Below are 22,435 nucleotides of genomic sequence, written 5' to 3' on the forward strand. Positions count from 1 at the left end.
CATTTCTTTCTTTCACCAAAGTCTTTTAATCATCTATTTTAATGTATTCCTATTAAAAAAAATCACATTTGCCAAAAGCTTCTTTGAAAATCCAAAACTGTTTGAAAGGAAACTACGTGGGCATTATATCTGACATTAGATATTTATTGTACACTAACATATCAGCTGCCTTTAAAGGCAAACAGTTTAGAAAATAATCCTAGAATTGGAGCAGCTACTTTCACCGACGCGATGGGACGGATTCAGATGGGACATTCTGCTGGAGGGGATCAGATCTGGGAGGACTCCAGCCACAGTGAGGAGCTCTTGACTCGCGGCTGCTGAGAGTCCAGCTTCAGCAGCGCCGCTACAGCACCCTCTATCTTCGACATCCATTCCCTCTGGAAAAAGTGGTAGAAGAGGTCAGGAGAAAAAAATTACACCACTCGTTTAGATTTTACCACATTTCACTTCTAAGACTATATAAAGCACCCCTTCATATGGACAAAAACATTTTAAACGAATACTTTCACTAAATAACTAGGAGTAAGTGTTAATGTGTTTAAATATAAAGTCATAGATTAGTTTAAGGAAATGCATAATTGTAAAACAATGAACAAATCTGAAAAGTGCATCATGCATTTGTATGCAGCCTAAAGATGTCTGTAAATCTGTCCATAAGTAGTCCCAGCATTCTGTTCAGATATAATAATCATTTAGAATAGGCTGAAAAGTGGCCAATATGTTGACATAAATGCTCTGGAATTGAATTGACTCAAACCATTCAGCTCAAAGCTGGTAAAACAAAAATTTGTAACGATTCGGCAACAGGCCAGTACTAGGTGGGACGTTTTATAGCATCCAAAGCAGGCGTGTACATTTGATATGTCCCACTCAGTACAGATAAAGAACTATGGACAGGAAGCCTCCAGCATCCTCTTTCTACACCCTTTTTTACAGCAAACACTATTTGGACTTATCATGGAGACTAATGACGCAGTTCCGCTTTGAATGAAGAGCCTGTACTGATTAGCACCGTTAGGATGGACCCATGGAGTGTTACGGATCAGGAAGATAAATCAACTGATGCCTGCGAGTCGAAGCTTAGAGACTCCTAACCTAAAATACCTGTTGCTGTCTGCATGCCAGTGGTGGTACTACTAAGTATAAGTACAGTTTAAGGGGTGAATATGAATGCATCACTGTTTTCAAATTATACAAACCTATGTTACTTTTTTTTTCACACTTATGCACTACTTAGTCTGTGGTTGCAGTCTCACTTTTTCACGCTTTCTTGTTTTGACAAAAAAAAAAAGTCTCCTTTCAGCCCTCATTCAAGTGCATGACTTCTTAGACATGTCATTTTCAGGGTTGAATAGATCTACCTTGGCTGACTCTGAGGCAGCTTGCAGAATGAATGCACCGATGCACTGTTGGTACCGGTTGTGGTGCATTATGATGAAAGAATGTGGCAGCCCTGATGCTGAGAAGAAAGCAGAGAGAACAAACAATATGTAAACAGAGCTGTGACCCAGCGCAGAAAGAAAATGGCTGGATGAAGGTGAGTTACTGGAAGCATTTAGCTGATCAATGTTCTTAAGCTGCATGCGGTCTAGAGAGATGGGCTGATCAAGAACAGTAAAGGTGCATCCCTCCTTCAGCAGCTGATCCAGCTCCAGGTTCTGCTGCAGCCTCAGGTGGTTCTGCTCAGAACTAACAGACCTCTGAGGACAAAATTAAAGCAAAAATGTGCAAAAGCTTAGGCACAAATCTTTTTCACACCACATCCATCCAGATCAGACAGTTCATACCTTCTTGTTTCGCTTTATCTTTGTGATCAGCAGGAATTCGTCAAACAGGAACAGATAAACATCTATGAGCTTTGTGTTCTCTGGTGATGAACCAAGGAAAGATACTCTTAAGATTTGGCACAAATTAAAACACGTGAGATGTGTTGGATTTCATCCAGCGGTAGATACCTGAGAGCACCAGCTTTCCTTCCAGCAGCAGACTTCTGTGGGGTATCAGGTTGTCCAGAGTGACAGCCTTTAGGAGATGTTTCAGACTCTGCAACAGAACCGAACACTTAGCTCAGATCTAAGTTCCACACCGGGTCAAATTATTTCTGATTTTTCACAGCATTTTACGCATAAATATTTGTAATGATCAAGTTTTGTGATATATCTGTGAACATGTAAAATGCACACAGATGTTGATAAAAAGAAAACCCAGGCAGACCTCTGGGATGAAGGCACGTTTATCTCTTTCCCAAACAGGCAGCCACACGAGCGCATCTCTCAGTAGTTTCATCTTCTGGTAGTTATCCAGCCACTTGACCTTCCCCTCCAAATCACCTGCAAACAGAACAAACACAACTGAATATCTAAAGGGGACAATGATGACAGTGGTAGATTTTTTATTTTAATATGAATTCAAATCAATAAGCTGAATTGGAATTTGACCCTAAAAAATGTGTATTAAACATGATGGGTACACTGCAGCATCCAGCATGATGGATCTGAACATGACAGCCATTGAGCTGCATCACAGAAATAAGGTCAGAGGTTTAAAACCTTTTCTCTTTGATCCTCTGGCACATGACAGTCTGCATTACCCTTATATGTGTGAGCCGTTCAGACCGTTAGTCCCGTGTTTCTCTATAAACAGCTGTACAGACGCGCTGATGAGCCCGCAGCTGTGTTAAACAGGTCAGTTTACTACGATCACTGCTATCCTTCAAAATGTCTGAGACAGAAAACTTTGACATTCTTTCTGTTTTAGATGTAGATTTTGCACACACACACAAAAAAATATATATATATATACTATTCAAATTAATTACCTGAATGAGCTTTTTAAAACATTACAACAAATGTTGCACAGATTACCTACTGTAGGTTTATGATGTAAAGGCTCACTTCTGTCACTATTTGGAAATAAACTGAATCAGAAAGGCTTTGAACTATTCTATCTATTCTATCTGTCTAAACTCCTAAATATAACACTGTTCCTACAAAAACTTTTTTTGTTGTTTTTTGTTTTGATATTTGATGAAAATTAATACTGTTTGGAGGGATGTACAGGATTTAGTTATTTATCAAAATAGTTTTATGGTCTTTTAGAATTGTAATATTTTCCCTTTACCGACATTCAGAGAGAAATGTCAGATTAAGCTCTTTTTCATGGCACCTAAGCTCATTACAGAGTGACGGCACACTAAAGAAACTTTAGCTTATTGTATTCATGAGCTGTGTGGTGATGCCAAACATGGGTGTGACTGGAGTTCGTGAGAGATTACAGCTCTGCCAGCTTTTATGGTAAATATTCTCCACGCCCATAGAGGACATTGGCCTCCATATTTCAGCCATGACTCTAAAACTCCCAACAGCTTGTCCTTTTATGATCCCAGCCATTAAAGAGGTGCGTTGCAGAAGTACACATCGCAGTAAAAAAACAAACTGTAAATTTACAGTATTATGTTTAAATTACTGCTTTTATATATTTTTTACTATTTTTCAAGGCTGCACTTAAAAAAAAATTCTAAAAGAAATTTCTTTTTGTTTTACACTCGTGTAAACAAAATGACAAATAAATCTCTCTAAGTCTAATTAAAATGGCTGTAGGGTAACTGAATATTTAATTACTACAGGTTTTTAGTCCAAAAGTACACAATGACACCAAAGCAAATGGCTGCAGAGCTTTTTCCACATCCTGTCCTTCTAGTTAAAGAACAAACTGCCATAACAGGTCTGCTGGCTGCTGTCCAAAACAAATGAGCCTCGTACGTTTTAAAGACATTAGTTGGTTTGTCCTGAGGCTTAAACCAAACTGACATCTGCTTTATATGTGATTTGGATTCTAATATGATTGTAAACAGAGATATACTTGATGTTGTGTCATTCAGTTGTCTTCTCCCAATATCTATAAGATCTGTTTAACAAATCTTACTGCTAACCATGCAAAACCCAATTATTCACCCAGCGATAAGGCCAAAACCATGAAAAGTAGTGATATGCATCATAGATGAAAATATTTCAGGAGAGAGTGCCTGCTGCTCACATATAGACTTCTCCACTCTCTCAGCTATAAGCTGCAGCTCTCGGCTTTCCTCCAACACCTGACATCTCTTTGCAATATTCCTCAGTAACAGCGGGTATCTGGTTAGCCGCTGCAAAGGTGCCACCAACAGGTCTCGTAGCTGTAGCCTCCGGCACTGTTCGTTCCTCTCACACCACTGAGGAGACAGTGAAAAGGATTCATGAGAGAAAGACGGCACAGAGAAGACAAGCATCTCCTAGAATGAGACACAATGTTGGAAACAAGGGTGCATAGAAATAAAATTTACGTAGGGAAATAACCAGAAGCACATGTCAACAAAAGGCTGACATTCCTCATTAGGAGGACTCTGTGACACCAAATTAAAAGTTAAGATATGCTGCTCGGTGTCCTCACTCATACTTGGCAGAAATTGCAGTCAAATGTACACTGTGTTCTGGTATTTGCTGACTAACAGAAACAAATCAGCTGTGGCCTGAACTCTGCTGTCTCTTGTACCTTAACGTATGATCCAAAGTCCTCCCTGGACATCAGGTTGTGCAGATAAAGCAGAGCTGAGGAGTAGTTGAGGCAGTACTTCTCCAAGCAGTGACATATGCTCTCCTGGAAAACCTGTCAGCAGATAAAGTGTTGGGTTATCAGCACTCGGGCTGCAGATAAATAATCGAAAACAGTAGGTGAAAATTTTATCCTGACAAGCAGATAAATAGAGTGTCTGCTTCTTTCTGTGGTGCATTGTATAACATGAAGTCCATGTAATGACTCACAGAAAGCTGTTGCTGTATCTACAAGTGGAAAGTTGGATAGAAGGAAAAACAATCATAAAAAAAGTGCAAAAGCAACAAGTATTACTGCAGCTTTGGAGAAACGGTAAAGAAAAACTAATTCAAAAGATAAAAGGGATTTGAGGGTAGAGGCAGGTGTATGCAGGCCATTATTTATGTCATGGTCCTATTGTTAACCTACTCTTAAAACAGAAACATAAGAAGCATCTCACCTGTTTTTTGTTTTTTGTTTTTTTCAGTTGTCTGTCAATCATTCACTATGGTCATTAAACCAGTGAGTAATACTTCTGGCAGTGTGGGCGGGTATTAGGTCCTACTGGAAAATCTAATCAAAATCTCCAAAATGGTTTTAAGAAGCAAGATGCAAAAAATGCAGTGAAAATTTCTGTTTCATAGTTGCACCAACTTTAAACCTTCATCCGCATTACTGATGCAGATAATCTATCACACTCTTTCCTTCCACTCAACTTTCCATTAATTAATGACTGTAATCAGCCATCTTCTTTAGGAAGGACTTTTCTTTGGCTTTCCCTCCCTGTGGAGCCAGTTGTGTAATAAAAGTTTTATACTGTATATTGTGTGTGTACATTTCTTTTAATTCAAATCCCAACAAAATAATATCAATTTAGCTCAGAAGCACCTGTTTTTCACATATTTTTTACATTCCTTTAAGAAAACAATAAAGCGGTGATACAGCGGGTTATGGTTTTAATCCTATCCAGATAGTGCAAACCTGAATTTCAGCCTAAAACACAAAAATAAATGCAGGAGATCATTAGACGCAATTAGTTATTTTATAGAAACATTTTTTGTGTCTCAGTTAGGGCTGGGCAATTAATTGCACTTACAAAAATAGCCATTTTCAAATTACAGAAGCACTGAATTTGGTCATATTACATTTCACAAGAGGGGGGTAAAATGCTTAAAGTGGGTTTGTCGCCCCACAGACGGGAAGAGATTGAGTTAGCGTGCAGATCCATGCATGTGAAAAGAAATAAATGTTTCCACAGTCGACTCTGGGCAAACAGGCATTTAAGGTGATGAGAATAATGAAACATCGGCATGCTTGTGATTTGTGAAAATGACAACACAAGTTACCATAACTATGCAGACGATGCACAGCTGCACATTATGATGTCATCAGGAGACTATGAACTCATTCAGTTGCTGGGTAAATGCATAGAAGAAATCAATGCATAGAACTGCAAAACATTTCTTAAAAACATGGAGTAGCTGGTTTTAGTTTGGATGTTCCACAAATCGGGAATAAAGCCAAGATTAAAAACATACCTGTGTAAAGTAGCCTTTTGATGAACTTTCCTTTTTACTTTTCATCTATGATTTTATCAACTTACATTTATTTTTTTTTTATTGTCTTTAAATATCCTTGTTATTTTTATGCCCCTGCAATGCGCATTTTATTTTCTCATGAACAGTGCTTTAAAATGTCTTGCAAATGAAAAATGTGATATAATTATATTTGCCTTTGTCGCAAAAGCAAATCTAAATAAAGTCACAATTATGATTTTAGTTTGAAGAAAAAATTTGTTTTGATTTAATATAATAGTTCAGCCTTAGCTCAATGAGCCTCCACATGCGAGTCTCACTTGCCTTGCTCAGCAGCTCCAGCAGGGTGGGCCCGCCCCCCTGGGTAATACTCAACATGTTCTTGATGACACGCAAGAGGCTGTTCAGGAAACTATGGCTGACCTGCATAAAAAAAAAAAAAAAACAAGAAAAAAACAGTGAGTCAGGCGTCAATGCAAGGCCAAGAGACTCTGAACTTTCAGTTGAAAATGACGCAGCAGCTTAAGAGTTCAAACGGGTATTTCTTGACATGTTGATATAGTAATCTATTTAACAGACAAGATTAAATGTAACTTAGCATTAAGACATTTTCTTAAATGAAAACATGCTTCAGGGTAATTTTTTTTATTGACTTACTGTCTTAATGTGACAAAACAAAACAAAAAAATCCAAACCAGAGGATTTAATATGTTTCTTTTCACCACCTAAATATATTAACAAGTATACAAGTAAAAAAAAAAAAAAAAACAGCCGAAACAATCAACTAGGATAAAAGTCTATCACGTTTTTTATCTGCGTTTTGGATCATTTGTGTAACTATTATAAAATGAAACTGAAAAACTCTGCACCTCTAGTCACATTGTATTGCCTTTATTTTTTTCCCCTTCTGCAGCACAAGCTTGTGTGACTCTGTGGTTGTCGTGCTGGAGCAGAAGGGAGAACGGTAAACCTGCTGGTCTGTGATAATGTGCTTTAATCTGTATGTGCAATGCAAAGACTTAGGCTCTGTATTTTACTAAATTTTTGGAATAATGTCAAGTTTTGTTTCGTTTTTCACCGGAAGAGACTTGCATGCTCGACGATGAGTTGAGCGCACAAAAATTGCAATTTGGTGAATTCAAAACAGTTGCTGACAGCAGAGATGATGCAAACAATTTAAATGAAGAATATTATGCAGTCTTATTTACTTTCCTTTTGTCTTTCCCATACTTGGAAGACAAAAACAGATTTGCATAATTTTTTTAATTAGATTTTTAAAAGGATCATGCCAAAGTGTGAAAATCTCCCCCCCCCCAGCTCTTTTATACTTTAGTTTGTGCAAATAAAATTTCCCAACCTTTAAACCCTCGTACTGATGTCTCTGTTAGGAAATGCATCCAACTGAAAAATTATTTCAACCATGGGGGAAACAGGCATGAGAAGCCACAGGAAGAACACAAGGTCTGAAAACTTTGGGTTAAAGTACCACATGTTCATGATATCAAGTTATTCTTTAAACGTGCATCTGAAACATTATCTAACAGTGTTTGCTGACAGAGTAAAAATAAATAATTAATGTGCATAGCTAGAATAATTTATTTGAGTCAGTGTTAAGTTCAGGAGTATTTGCATTTATTTAGTTTACAAAATATTTTAGTGTACCTTTCTGCAGCTCTGCTCTTTATTTAATGACAAGTTTAACTAACTGGCATAAGTTGGTTAACTAGTTGGGTAATCTGCTCTTGTAAATACCTTAAAGGAATAGTACACCCAAAACATGATTAGCCTTCATTTTCTACTCACCCCCATGCTGAACAACACTCTGGAGTACTTTTTTGATATCTCAAATGCATCTGAAGATCTGGGAGGCTTCTTGCTGTCTGCTGACATTCAAATAATGGAGGTCTATGGTGCCCGAGACAGAAAGGTCCATAAAAGTCCACAAAAAACATGTCAATATTCCTCCATACTGCTCGTCCAATGTATTCCAAGTGTCCTGAGTGGGTAGCATCCAGAATTTGCTCGCAACAAAGTCATTTAGAATGTTTTTAGAGCATAAACGGTAGTGTATAGGATTTCCTGAAAGCGCGCGCCTGCGCGTTCATGACGCTACGGAAGCCGGCAGACCAAACCAGATGAAAGTGCGCATTCAGCGTCTGCTCTGATGATAATGCAAGCGTAGAAGAAGAAATGCTGTTTACCTGTGCAAAGAAAGAAACAACGAAAGAAAAATGTCTGAGGACTTCAGTGTTGAGGTAGAGTATGAGTTCTTTGCCGAGCTGAATGCGCTGGTTTGGTCTGCCGGCTTCCGTAGCGTCATGAACGCGCCGGCGCGCGCTTTCAGGAAATCCTATACACTACTGTTTATGCTCTAAAAACATTCTAAATGACTTCGTTTCGAGTAAATTATGGATGCTACCCACTCAGGACACTTGGAATACATTGGACGAGCAGTATGGAGGAATATTGACACGTTTTTTGTGGACTTTTATGGACCTTTCTGCCTCGGGCGCTGGGCACCTCCATTATTTGAATGTCAGCAGACAGCAAGAAGCCTCCCAGATCTCCAGATGCATTTGAGATATCAAAAAAGTACTCCAGAGTGTTGTTCAGCATGGGGGTGAGTAGCAAATGAAGGCTAATCATGTTTTGGGTGTACTATTCCTTTAAAGTAATCTGCTTAACACTGACCTCCCAAACTTTACTTAATAAAAGTGATGGCTAGGCTTGTGCTCATTCTCTTTGCACATCATGAATCTGTGTGTTTGTCTTCACTGGAACAGCTTTTTTTAGCAATGAAATGAAATTCAGGTTCTCTAAAGGGACAACAACGTTTTTACTTAAAAACATCTTTAAAAGAACCTATTTTTTCGACCCTTTATGACTAAAACATAATTTGATGAGCAGAATGACTTCCCAGTAGTTCAACGCGGATGCATCTATAAGCCTATTTTCACTGAACTTCCAGCTCAATCAGACACCAATGGTAACTCCATATCAGGTGAAAAAAGTAAAAAAAAAAACCCTGTTAAGTTAGAGAACAAGAGAACCGTCAAAATAGTGCAGCAGTTTTGTGTTTTGGCCACAGGTGGCAGTATCATTAGAAAACTCTGTAATGCCTCTTTAGGTCAGATGTGCAATGAGCTGCAGCGGGTAGGGAGAAGAAAGCTGTGCACCAAACCATGTTTAAACAGCCAGAGAAAAACATTCTAGCTTGTTCTCTAGTCTCAATATTAAGACATCAAGCTAAACGGCTAACTTTATCTGCTGTACCAGTGGTAAATCTGACAAAGTGGAAAAATTGCAAATCTTCTTTTGGAAAGTAAGCTCGTATGAGCGATGCAAACAGCAGCTTTTAAACAGAACATGCATTAGGAGCAGGTATAGGGTTGTGCATGTGCTTTTTTTTTTTTTTTTTAAGTGGAGAGGGTGGGTCTTTTCAAATATTTGCGAATATCCTCCACTATACCTTGAAGTAGCAGTAGGAATTATTGCTACTTCGTTGTTTTTTTTCTTTGGAACATGCATATCTGTTTCAAGTTTTTGTATAAATTCGACTAAAATTCATAGAGCAGGGGTCTCCACCACTGGTCCTTAAGATCTACTGTCCTGCAGGTTTTAGATGCATCCCTGCTGAATGAAAGGAATGGCTTGTTACAAGGCATTTGCCAAACTTGATGGCATGCTGTAGAGCTAATTCAGTTATTTGATTCAGCTGTTAATTAAGGCTCGTGTAGCTTTTTTGCATCATGTCTCACCAGGCAAAGATCTTTCAGGTTTGCAAACAGGCTCCATGGATCAACATCCGTGAGGCAGTTGTTCTCCTGCAGGTTCGTGAGCGTGACAAAAAACACCTGAAAGGAACAAAACAGTCACGTACAGAAAGAGCTAATTGTTGAAATCTGGCATTAAATTTCAAATCCACTGCTTTGGGAAGGAGAACCAGAAGAAAATTATACATGAACCAAACAGGAGAATTCAGAGATGAAGAACACAAAGCAACAGGCGTTGGGTTTCATTTGGGTTTGGTCTTCTTGTTTGTGGTCCTGTGTATTTGTGTGGAGCATTGTGAGGCTTTTGAATGGGCAAAGTCACCTCTTTGAGAACAATGAGCCGATCCAGGAAGTAAACGCACTCGCTGGTGAAGAGTTCCCAGATGGCCTCTTGTCTCTTTCGACCCTGAGGGTCAGAGGTAACACCCACCTGCGAGAGCTGATCCTGGAGGAACTCAGCCAGTGAGAAGTCCTGTACAGACAAACAACACAATGATCACAATCAGGGAAGCTGTAGCTTCCTCTGACTTAAATAAAAAAAGTGAGACATTTTCTTTGACTGTAAGTTTCCCACCACCATGGTAAATCATGTGCAGGTCAGTGTTTGTTTATAAACCGGTGTAGGTAGGATCTGATTGGTCGTGTCCTTGAAATTCTGGTTCTTGCGCAATCTGTGTCATTTAAGCTTTGAAAGTTCTTCCCACTAATTGCTGTCATGTCATGTCTTTGTCATTTAGCAAACACAAAGTGGTGTTTAAATTGTAAATCAGAATATCTTTGCAGTTCAAATCTCTCCTGAATTAAACACAGACTAAACCAACACAGTGATGTATTTACCCAGGAAAGAAGCTTTGCCTCTGATGACTTTCACTGCTCACCTTATATTTCAGAATTTCTGCATTTCTCCAGTCTTGAATCTGCACCCCTGAAAGGTATTTTTCAATATCTGATACCGTGCCTGCCTGTGACTTCCCTTTAGTCTGAAAAGGAAAACAAAAGAAAAACCTAAAACTTTCCAATATTCTATTGGAAAACAACTGCTTATTTGCTTATTTTCAGTTTAGCTCTTCCAGAAGTGAATTAAGAAGTCTGGCCCAGTTCTGCATTTCAACTGCCTACTGTCTATAAAACTGTGACCCAATGGGGATAAGGGGAAACACACTAATCTGCTTTGAGAAGTGGGTCAGAGAACAATGTCCAAATCAACTGACCAGTTCTGTGGCAAAGTACATCAAAACAAACCACAAACCACGTCAATGGACCCAGCCACACACCCAGCAAACAGCACACCTACCGTACTGCGCCTCGAAAAGGGCCACTTTGATTTCTTTGTATCTATAGAAATAAAACACAGAAACAAAGAGTGATTGTGTTTTATTGGTTACAGCCTGAAACAGAACGATTTATTGACATAGTTTGCTCTGTCTGTCTGTCTGTCTATCTATCTATCTATCTGCATACAGTATCTATCTGCGTATCTATCTGCATATCTATCTATGGATATATATATATATATATATATATATATATATAGATAGATAGATAGATAGATAGATAGATAGATAGATAGATAGATAGATAGATAGATAGATAGATATAGATATATATAGATATATATAGATAGATAGATATATATATATATATATAGATATATATAGATAGATATATATATATATCTATATATATATATATATATATATATATATATATATATAGATAGATATAGATATATATCTATATATCAAGTATCTACATATACTTGCTTCATCTATCTATTTATCTACGTATCTCTCTGTCTATCTATCTAAAACTTCATTTTGAGCTTTTACCATGCAATATAGTCAAACTTTTGACACATAAAGGCTTCAAAATATTTAATTCTGTGTGTAAAGAATTTTCCCTTTCTGAAATGAGTGACAACCACTTTTAAATGTTTTTTTTTTTTTTTCAGAGTTTACAATGGAGCAAATGTAGCTCCAGGGAGATGTCCACAACCTCTTTCCCATTAAGGAAACTAAACCATAGCCAAACCCAAACTTCTCTGTTTCCTGGCTTACATTATCAGCAAACATGGGTGGGTTATGGTCAAGCCTTTGGGAATCAAGACTCAAATTGTTAAAACATTGACTCATAACAAGACAAATTTAATTAGAGGGCAGATTTTATGGGTTTTATAACCTGGGATCATAACAGGATCAATCAGAAGAACATATAAAAGTATAATCCCCATAAATGAGGAATTTTACCAGTGAGGTTTGAATCATTGATCATGTCTGCGGCTCCGTTAGACACAAACAGGTCTCCGGGTGAGACATCAAGTCCAGGTAAACTGACCACCACTGAGCTACGCCTCCTCTCATGAACCCTGAAGAGGAAACATGAAGAGATTTGAATTTTGAACAGTTTTAACATGTTGAGATTCAAATAATATAAAAAAGGCTCTTAATGGCTCAAAGCTGATTTAATATCTGAGGATCCATTTTTATTTCTTTGTTTCCACATAGATCAAAAAAATGGAAACGGAAACAAAGCATTGATTTACAGTATGTGGTAAAAGCCTGGACACATGTATGAAAGAGTTTCCTTTGGTTTAACCCTATAATGCCAAATGTATCGTATTTGATACATACGGTTTCTGAAATGTTTTGCATCTGACACCTTTTGCATAATTTAATGGTAAAAACTTTGCTCAAAATCCAATTGTACACAACAGATATACCTGATAACAGCCAGTAGAAGATTACACAAAAAATAATCTTGACTTATCGCATAGTAATAAATTATTAATATCAAAAATGTATTTCTGTTTTTTCTTTTTACATATCTTGTTAAAAGGCCAAATTATAGTAATTTTCTGTTTTGTTTTATTCTTGGATCGGGCTTTGAAGGGTTAAGAACAAAGGACAAGGACAAATGTTAAACATTTCAAAATATGTCCCCTTGCTAAATCCCACCATTACAGACTTATAGGTATATGAAGGATGTAAATAAGCTCAGACCGTTGAAGCAGGGCTTAAATAACAGAATTCCTTTTGTCATTTCATGAGGAAGAAATGTCCCTGAAATATCTGCTTTGTGCAGATAAACAGTGATTAATGTGAGTAGCAGATATTATGGAGGATAAGTGTTATGTGTCTGGCTCATGCATGGACAGCTGCCGATTAATGTTGTTGTCGAAGGAGACAAGCTGTCAATGTGTGCCAGTTGTAATCCTCTCAGTCTTCTTTTCATAGTCAGTAACTGAGGCATGACTTTGGTTGGAAAAAAACAGGCCTGTCTTATAGCCTGGGGGCAAAGCTCACACTGTTCTAAAATGTTATAACTTCTCTATTGCCTTACGTTTGGGATTACGGTCCTGGGTGAAAATAAATCTAAAATTAGCAACTGAGGAATATGATTATGTGACGGATTGCAACATAAGATAAGCCAGCGAAATAACTATAGAGGGCAGGGCTATGGGGCGTCTCATTTATTAGAAATTCAATGAGTCTACACCTTGAAGAACTTGAATGTGAAGACGCCAACTAACAATCGCAATTAAAATGTGCCAGCCCTAACAGGAGACAAGCAGCTACTAAATATGGCCACAGTCGGTTAATAATTAGATGCACCACTTCCACCTCAGTTTAAGGCTGAATTTCCCAGGCGAATGGATGTACAGACATCCACGTATACCACAGAATAACACCTTGATACCATTTCAAAGGGGCTAACATTTCCATACCATTTTTACAATTTTGCTTGCTTTATATGAGATGTCAGAGAAAGCACCGACGGGACGGAACCAGCTTTTTCTTTTACAGCTGCATAGAGAAAAGAGTAACAGAGGTTCCCCTCCCCCACCTGTTGCTCCACACTACTGCTTAATTGCTTAAACACAAGATACCATATTTTTTTTTACAGGATAACTGCACAAGCAGACAGCATAACAAAACAAAGCTATTAGCTTAGCCAGTTAATAATAATAGTAATAACTTGAATCGTTTTTATAATGAGAAGAATGGAAAAAAGTAATTATTTTAACTTTTACTAGTTAGATTACTTTTTAATCTAACTGAAATTTAATTTACAGGTTTGCTTACCTTTTAAAAAATTATAAAACACTAGCTTGTGTTAGAAAAGGATCATCGAACAGGCATGGCATGTCTTTTTTATGCAAATACTAACTATGGGTTATCATACCGTATGAACATTGACCATCCGCTAACCTACTTTCAGCATGTTCACATTGACCAATGGGGTATCCTATTCATTTTGGATATGATACAGATATTGCAGCTTTAAGTATTGACCCAATAAGATATCAGCATTAATTATACATACTTTTAGTAAACATTTACCGGTAATAGTGTGGAGTTATAGTAAAGTTTCACAGGTATGTAAGCATAAGCTTTAAACAAAAGTGGATAGAAGTAAAGTGTTTCTGTGAGTTTTCTAATATCAGGGATTTAAGAGGCAGGCTGATATATATATATATATATATATATATATATATATATATATATATATATATATATATTCTAATATGCAGCTTTTTGTTATTATTGGACCAATGTCTGACATCAGCATCGGATCGGGACTTCCCTGCTGACCAACAAACAGCTCTGACCAAATCAAACCTAATTCCATCATTTCAAGAATTTGTTTTTTTTGTAAAGTTAAACTTTTACCAGATTTTTGATAGTTTTTTTTTTGAGTCTGCTAATTATTTACCCAGTTAATATTTCAATAAAAAGCATACTGTGTGGAGTAAATATGTAAATGAATATATTTTCCACGTCATCTATGAGCACAAATGGGGGATATAAATGTTTCGATGTTTATGCAACTGCAAAACCCTGGTGCATCAATAATGATACATAGCTAAGAAAATTCCTAATTTCTTTAAAAGAAATATAAATAATTTTTTACGAGAGATCTTTTTTCAACTCCTCTTTTTAGTTTATCTAAATTTAAAGTTCAGGGATAAGAAATGGCTATGGCATAAAACTAAAGTCCAGTTCAGATGGAAAATATTAAAGCAATAGTTGAGTCCTATTGTTCACTAAACAATGTGCACAGATCAAGACCTTTTGTATATGTAACAACAATGAACCATAGTTTATTTCTCATTCAAGGAAGCTGCGTAGAAACAAGGAAGAGGCTTGCAGGAGTGGAAGCAGAACTGGGTATAAGCAGGCCATAAACAAACTGGCCAAGGCAGCTAAGAGAAGTTACAGCAACAAGTCAGAAAAATCTTCTCAGCTAAAAACTTCATAGCGGTTTAGAATTGACTGGAAAAACAGAACTACTTACATCCCCCCATTCTGAGCAGAATCCTTGGCTGACAGATGACTTTAACAGCTTCTACTGCAGGTTTGAAAAGCAAGTGTTCACACCCATCTACTTGTCCACATCTCACTCTGACACAAAAACTCCCCATGCACCAACCACCCGCCTCTCCTTAGACCCCCCGCCTAGACTAAAGGCCACAGAGGAGGATCTGAATGGGCTCTAAAGCCCAAGACCCATCGTTTGTGGCCAGTCCTTCACGCTCCAGTACATCGATTTATTTTTTGTCACTCTGGCTGTGAAGAGGGTTCCTCCACAGCAAGACTGGGGAGCATCTTCACCTACGCAAGAAGTTTTACCTTCAAAGTTGGGGCTACTATTTGCAAAACCAAGTCAATGCAGAGAGAGCTAGTCACTGCCATTCAGTTCAATTTATTTACCACCAATTCACAGTTTTTGCTTCTCATGGTTGAATATGTAGTGACAACAGACATTAGCTTGCACTGTGTCGTTGACTCTGCAGAAATCCCTCACACTGAGCATGCATGAAGCAACAGTGGAGAGGAAAAACTAACTTTTAATAGGAAGAAACCTCCAGCAGAACCAGGTTAAGTGTGAGCGGCCCTCTGCCAAGGCAGACTGGTAATTAAAAGATACTGATGAATACTTACAAAAGGAACAATGAGGCACTGATCCAGTAATGCTGAGGCTGGGCAATAAACAGTTTTGATAACTTAATTTGCTGTTAATGAAGATCTCATATTAGGTCAGTCTATTTTTTCTACATAATTAGTTTTTTCACCCTCCTTCCCATGTCAGTTATTCAAAGTCACACCACTCTATTACTTTTGGCTCTTGAATGTGTTCTCATACCTGATAGAAAAGCTGACTGTTAGGTAAAACCTTTCATGTGTTTTGTTTTCATTGTTTAATGCCAGGGCTTGACAGCTGCTTTTACAAATATGTTATACAGCTTGGATTTAGCCGTACCTTGAATTCCATTTAACTTCCACAAAGAGTGGTCGAAAGAAGAGCCAAGTTTTTAACATATAACTTAATCTCATAAAAAGAAAGTGAAAAAAATCGTATCAATTTTACCACGTCTTCCTCTTTTCTAAAAACCCTTAAAATATTTTGCTGCACTTGCCTCCCTGCATGAGTGCAAAGTGGAAGGGAAGTAAAATTCCTTGCTTTGTTTTCACAAACTTGGCAGATAAAGCCGTTTAAAACTGTTATTATGATTATAAACATTTACTGACTGAAATCATCACCCAACAATAGGCTATTGTAGACGTTTTAGTTCAGCATTTTTAATGTCAGCTATTGTATGCAAAAACAAAACGTTAATTTTTTTCCTCTTTTAGTGCATAGCACCGGCATTCAGTACAGTGGCTGCACTTTTGCAATTGCACCCGTATGTCTGCACAAGCAGTACGTGACATTATTTGAGAGCAGCTGTAATCTGGATGTCTGCAGAGCTAACTCTAATGTTTTGGAGGTTTAACTAGTGTGCAGACAAACTAAAAACAGAAGTAAAGTTGTACTTTATTCCTCCAATGTGCTTTTATTGAATTGTGAAAGCCCCAACTGTTTCTTTCTCTCACTGTTCTTCCTGGTAAACTGATAAACGCCCCCACCCATCCCCGGCTCCAGCTCAATGCATGCAAATAACAGATGGTAGCTGGCATCAGTACCTGAACACCGCCTGGTTCTATGGGACAGTCAGAAAGGCCAGATTGCCTCTAAACCAGGTCAGTCCCTCCTCGTGGTTTGTTCCAAAACCTCCTCACAATGAGGTTCTGTTGCCTTGTGTTCATGCAGAAAGCCTCTTCTATACCAGCCTTTATCAGCAAAGAGCACTTGCCTGTTTTGTCTCTGATATAACAAGAGAAAATAATGATGTTCCAAAACAAAACTGCCCCAACCGACAACTTGCAGCGCCCGGACACTGTCCCAGGCACCGTGCCAGGGTGTAATTAATGGGACAAAAGCTGCCTAATTATCCAATGTGGGGAAGAGCCTTGCCCCCCCTCGCCGCCATTAGGATGGGCGTGGGTGGCGATGAAGGAAAACAGCTTTAATGAGGGTTTGTCTAGCCCGAATATAACCATGGGACTCTCAAAACTTAACCCACCGTGCTTATCAAGCGTTAACAAAGACGTGAAGGACAATGAATACACAGAAGGGCCGCTGAAGCTAAAGGTCCAATCAGAATCCTGGGATCGGGTCATAAGAACTTTGATGTGATGGAGCTTAGTTTCCTGTTTTATTTCATTTGCAGATCAATTATTTGCCAAAAAGCAGCACAGCATCGTCATGGAAACAGGAGGCGGCTACTAGGGTCAGCTTAAAGAAAAATGTGAGCTCTGTGCCGGTGTCAGGAAATTTTACTACATTACTGATAAGCAAATGGGTTCCCACACATTAGAGGAGTTCTTTGCTGGTGTGCAAACAGGCCAAATAGACGACACATGCAAAACTAGCATGATGACAATATCACAGGTAAAAAGCTCCTACCTTCGATGGCATCGTTCTGTCTCCTGTGGGGAAAGAGAGAGACTTTATTAGACCTGTAAGCTTTAAAAAGCAGTAGAAACTGAGCATCTAAAGGCCTTCTTGCGCCAACATCAAAACTAGATCACTTTCAAAGACACCGGAATCGGAATCAGTGTTTTAAGTGGTTGCTTGGATTCAAAAGCCCTCTACATTGTGGGGAGACTGTCGACACTCTATTGAAAAAGCGCCCGCCTGGAAACCACGAGCTGATGAATAGATCTGCCCATTATCTTTTGCCAATCGCTCACTGACCCCTCCATTATTGGGTGACTGCTGATTGCAGTGAATGGGGGCCTGAGGAGAGCACTTCCCAGGGCTCTTCAGGCAGTGGGTTTGGTCAGAGCTGTCAGTGCATGTAACTGCTGATTCATTTGCTGTCAAAAGCTTGCATTGTGAGCGACCGCTGCAGGAGGGAAGGCAGAATGAGGCAGAGAGGGCTTCTGCAAGTGAGGAATGTCTACCTATTTAATATATTTAAGGCCACACACTGGGGAAGAATGGCCCAGAGATGTTAGATTGAAGTGTATAATTAGTGGATGAGACACTATAATTTATGTTTCAATTATATTTAAATGGATATCAAGAAAACACTTACCTGTACTTCTACCCCAGACGATTTCATTAGAGCAGAATCCGCACTGTAGCCTTCCAGTTTGGTGGATGGGATACCATTTTCAAAAGTCTTTGATCTATGTGATCTGGTTCTCTGTCGGCCAGACGATGAAACTGACTGAGGTTCTTTACTATTCTCTCCATCGGATGAAGGGTTTGTTGCTAAGGGAGATTTGACTCTCTGTACAGGAGAGAGGGGGCTTAAAGGGGAGGACTCCTCCTGAGTGCTCCCCATCCTGCCTGATTCCAGAGGATCAATCACAGGACGTCTGGTGCTCCTCATCCTCCTCAAGGTGGGAGATGTAGAGATGCGCCCCGGAGCCTGGCGATCAAACTGGAACAAAGGCGCCACCAGGCCCTCGGTGTCCATCAGAGAAACGTGTCTCAGTTTGGAGTGTGTCCGGGTGAGATCTATGTGCATTATGACGGGGCTGCTGGTCTGACACTCCTTGTGCTCAAAAAGCCCCGAGTCCGTTTGGGTTTCTGCGTCTGCGACTCCTGTCGTGACAACTTCATTGTCAGCCCAGTCGCTGATGTAACTCCAGTCCAACTTCTCATTGTCCTGGTCTTTATCCTGCAGAATAACGTGCTTCAGCGTCGACATTGTAGCCTCAAAGGCATTATTACAGTGCAGCTGACATCGGAGAACAGGTAATCTTACAGAGCGATCACTTTGAGTTCCCTCAAGGTGATGTCAGGTGATAATCCTGGTGTACTTTCGCACCATTCAAGTCTCAGATTTCTGGAGGAAAAGCGAAAAGGTTTCTAATTATTTTCATACAAAAAGCCATCAGTAATCGGAAAAAAAAAATAAAACAGCATCCAAGGATATGACATTTAGATAAATGATTTTTAAGGTTTTGTTTACAAGAACAAAACATCAACAACATGCTCTTCTAAATAATCACTTAAGTGATCAAACCCCCTCATAATTGCAGACCAATGGTCAGCAATGGTATTTATGACATCTTATAGTGTAGATAAGCTCCAATACCTTTAATCGACGGCCTCATTGCCATCACCCTAATCTTTAAACTCCCTCCACAGATCAGTCAGAAGGAACATATCAGGCTGAGTGTTTCCCTTTTAATCTACTTACAACTGAAGTTCATGGAAAATTGACCGGAAGTAAACCCTAAAAAATAAATGCTGGTGAAGCTTCTCAATCATCCAGGTCATAATCATTCCCTAAAAAAAGTTTTTAAAAAAACAATCCACTGGACTTTTCAAACTTGGAAACAAAATCCAGGGATTTTTTTTTCTTCCTTTTTCTTGGAATGCCTAAAAAATAATTATTTATAAATAAAAAGGATATCTGCACCGGAAACACAGCAGCCTGTAATGATTATAACATTGTTATTCTTTCTCCCAAAGGCTCCAACCATACAGTCGGTTGTTAGTATACTTATAAAGCTTGCTTTACTTTATTTTATTTAGATATATTATATGCATATTTATTTTTGTTGCAAGTCAGGTGCATTTTATAATATCCAACAAAAGAGCGCGTAAAACCACAAACTACCCTCCTTAGTAATATTTCTGCTATGAAATCCGCACCTGTTTGGGAAATAAGGTGAACAATGAATCAACTTTAGTTGACTTACATGAAGCGGCGCAGCTGCGCCTCCACACCGGCGGTGGAAAGTGGAGAGCGGCGAATTAAGCGGCAGGTGGACTGGGGGAAAAAAGTCTGGAGAAAGTATCCGAGTTGTTTCCTTTGTTTTTGTTTGTTTTGTTGTTTTTCCAGGATGGAGCCACATAAAGAGTGAAGGGAGATCTTTATTCCTCTGTGAGAAGGTGGGAAAGGTGCGCCTGCTGCGCGCCTCCAGCCTGGGAACATCAGGCGTCCCTCCCTCCTTCAGCGACACCAAGCAACGTCACCGGCTGCCTGCCTGGAACAATGAGGCTGCTCTGACTGCTGCTGCACACTGCTGTCATGTGAGAGGAAAATTAAACCCCGGATGCCTTTGCCTTCTGAATAATGACATACTATACAGTTATCATTTACATTTCATTATACAGTTACAGCAGAGCGACAAAAACAGTGTTTACAAGCTGATTTCACTTTTATATTCACTTTCAGTCAAAGACTGTAATATATATGAAAACATTTAACCTAAATTTAAGATGTGTGTAAATTTCATTACATAACAAATTACCATTTCCTTTTTTTTTTTTTTTTTTAGATAATTTAAACACAAACCTAATAAATAAACCTTACATGATTTATATTTATTGGCATAATAAAAATTATTAATTAACAAAAAATCATCAGGTTTATTTGTAATTAAAAAGCACAGTTACTTAAAATTGGTACTAAATAGTGCATCTGTTTAAAATACATTGTTTCTTGTTTGAATTACATGAAGGTAGCCTGGTTATAATACAATTCAAACAGCAAACTATGCATTTTAAGTACACTTGTTAATATTGATTTTGAGTAACTTTATTAATACTAAAGGATTAGGTTTTTCAATTAAATAAGGCTTATTATGCAAGTAAATATTATTTAATAGGGTTGTGTTAAAATTACCTTTTAAAAAAGGTTAAAAAAAAGTTTTACAAAAAAAATCCAAAAATTACAAATCTGAAAATATTTGTCTATCATCTATCTATCTATCTATCTATCTATCTATCTATCTATCTATCTATCTATCTATCTATCTATCTATCTATCTATCTATCTATCTATCTATCTATCTATCTATCTATCTATCTATCTATCTATCTATCTATCTATCTATCTATCTATCTATCTATCTATCTATCTATCTATCTATCTATCTATCTATCTATCTATCTATCTATCTATCTATCTATCTATCTATCTATCTATCTATCTATAACTAGATGTTGCTCTCCCTTGACCACAGTGAAACCATTGGACCATAGATCAAAAAGATGTTTGACGGTGAAATGTGCTGGTATCTGCATCATCATGTTGTGGTTACTTTTCCTCAGACGGAGTTAGATCTTTTCTCAAGATGAATAAACAGTTTTAGACACTATTGCAAAATCTAAATGTGGCTTAAAATCTGTACATGGAGAGAATTTTAGCATTTTGATACAGCAATGAGTCCAAGCACCTAACATAAAGGAGGGGTATCATGAGGAGAAAGTTATATTTTAGTGTCCAGAAAAATCCTACAGGAAAACAGACATGAATTCCTTACAAGCTGAGAGGTTTTCGAAGCCGAAGTTACTAATTTTATCAACACGTAAGTTTGAATGACAGAACCCAATTAAAGAAGACCAACACTAACAGATCAAAATAGTTTTTTTCTTTTTACATCTTTCAGTTGAATTATATGGGACTACTTTATTTGTCACAATTGGAGAAAATGTATTTAATTTATTAATCAAGGCATCTTAACAGGTATGTATTCACTTTGAGAGCCTCTATCTGTCCATCCAGCCATCTGTTTGGATATCTATTTGTATAATTTTCAAGCTTGCTAGTTATAACTTGGATGTTTTATGGATTTTTAGAATTACTTCAGAAACAAGTATGTGCGTATACTTAATGACTTCAGAAATGATTTAGAAATGATTTAAAAATGCAGCAATTAAACTCCAATAAAGTAGAAGAGTGATAATGAAGCACTGTACTTTGTACTTTAACTTTGTTTTGAACATGATGACGTGTAAAGATGTCACTTGCAGCAATATATAATCTAATCTTCGTGCCAACATTAAATTAGCTTCTATCTATGATGGGTGTTGTAAAAAACAAATGGGTCTACCGGAGCTTTATGTCACTTTCTTAAAAGAGACCCTGAGACTATATGGGCCTATTATTTATTACAGTTTTAGAGGAATAACTCAGATTATCACATTTTTATGGTCACGTATATGAGTGGCTTACTGGGACACCCACAGTCCCAATCACTGGAAAATCTCTAAAATAACAGTGTGTGTTGTGTTTGTAGTTAAAACAGGTGGAGAGGTTAAGCAGCTCAGACTTGCAACTTGGATGACTGCATGTTTTTCACAATTTGATACAGAGCGCCCCCTGCTGGTACGGTGGAAATCACAAAATCCATTTCTTCTTCTGCAATACAATGAAGTTAATATTTCTCATTTTAAGTTTTTATCTCTATAAAATGAGGAGCCCAG

At 38.0% G+C, this 22,435-nt stretch overlaps 1 protein-coding gene across 2 annotated transcripts; it reads right to left on the reverse strand.

Annotated features, from left to right (window-relative positions):
* Window positions 1-123: 123 nt before the first annotated feature.
* plekhg7 (pleckstrin homology domain containing, family G (with RhoGef domain) member 7) lies at window positions 124-20,218 on the reverse strand. 2 transcript variants are annotated; one of them, XM_038299894.1, is made up of 17 exons: window positions 19,924-20,218; window positions 18,303-19,061; window positions 17,669-17,691; window positions 12,127-12,245; window positions 11,175-11,215; window positions 10,759-10,860; window positions 10,203-10,352; window positions 9,866-9,961; window positions 6,432-6,530; window positions 4,534-4,647; window positions 4,039-4,213; window positions 2,218-2,333; window positions 1,959-2,046; window positions 1,791-1,870; window positions 1,550-1,703; window positions 1,365-1,462; window positions 124-380 (listed from the first exon to the last, which is right to left on the reverse strand). In XM_038299894.1, the coding sequence occupies exons 2-17, from the start codon at window positions 18,921-18,923 to the stop codon at window positions 270-272; spliced, it is 2,187 nt and encodes a 728-aa protein (XP_038155822.1). In that variant the 5' UTR covers window positions 18,924-19,061; window positions 19,924-20,218; the 3' UTR covers window positions 124-269. The 2 variants fall into 2 exon arrangements, with proteins under 2 accessions (XP_038155822.1, XP_038155824.1); XM_038299896.1 differs by lacking the exons at window positions 17,669-17,691; window positions 18,303-19,061; window positions 19,924-20,218 and adding an exon at window positions 15,176-15,196.
* Between the last annotated feature and the right edge of the window lie 2,217 nt (window positions 20,219-22,435).

Source organism: Cyprinodon tularosa, unplaced genomic scaffold, assembly GCF_016077235.1.
Source record: "Cyprinodon tularosa strain WSP-4 unplaced genomic scaffold, ASM1607723v1 ctg44, whole genome shotgun sequence".
Lineage (NCBI taxonomy): Eukaryota > Metazoa > Chordata > Actinopteri > Cyprinodontiformes > Cyprinodontidae > Cyprinodon > Cyprinodon tularosa.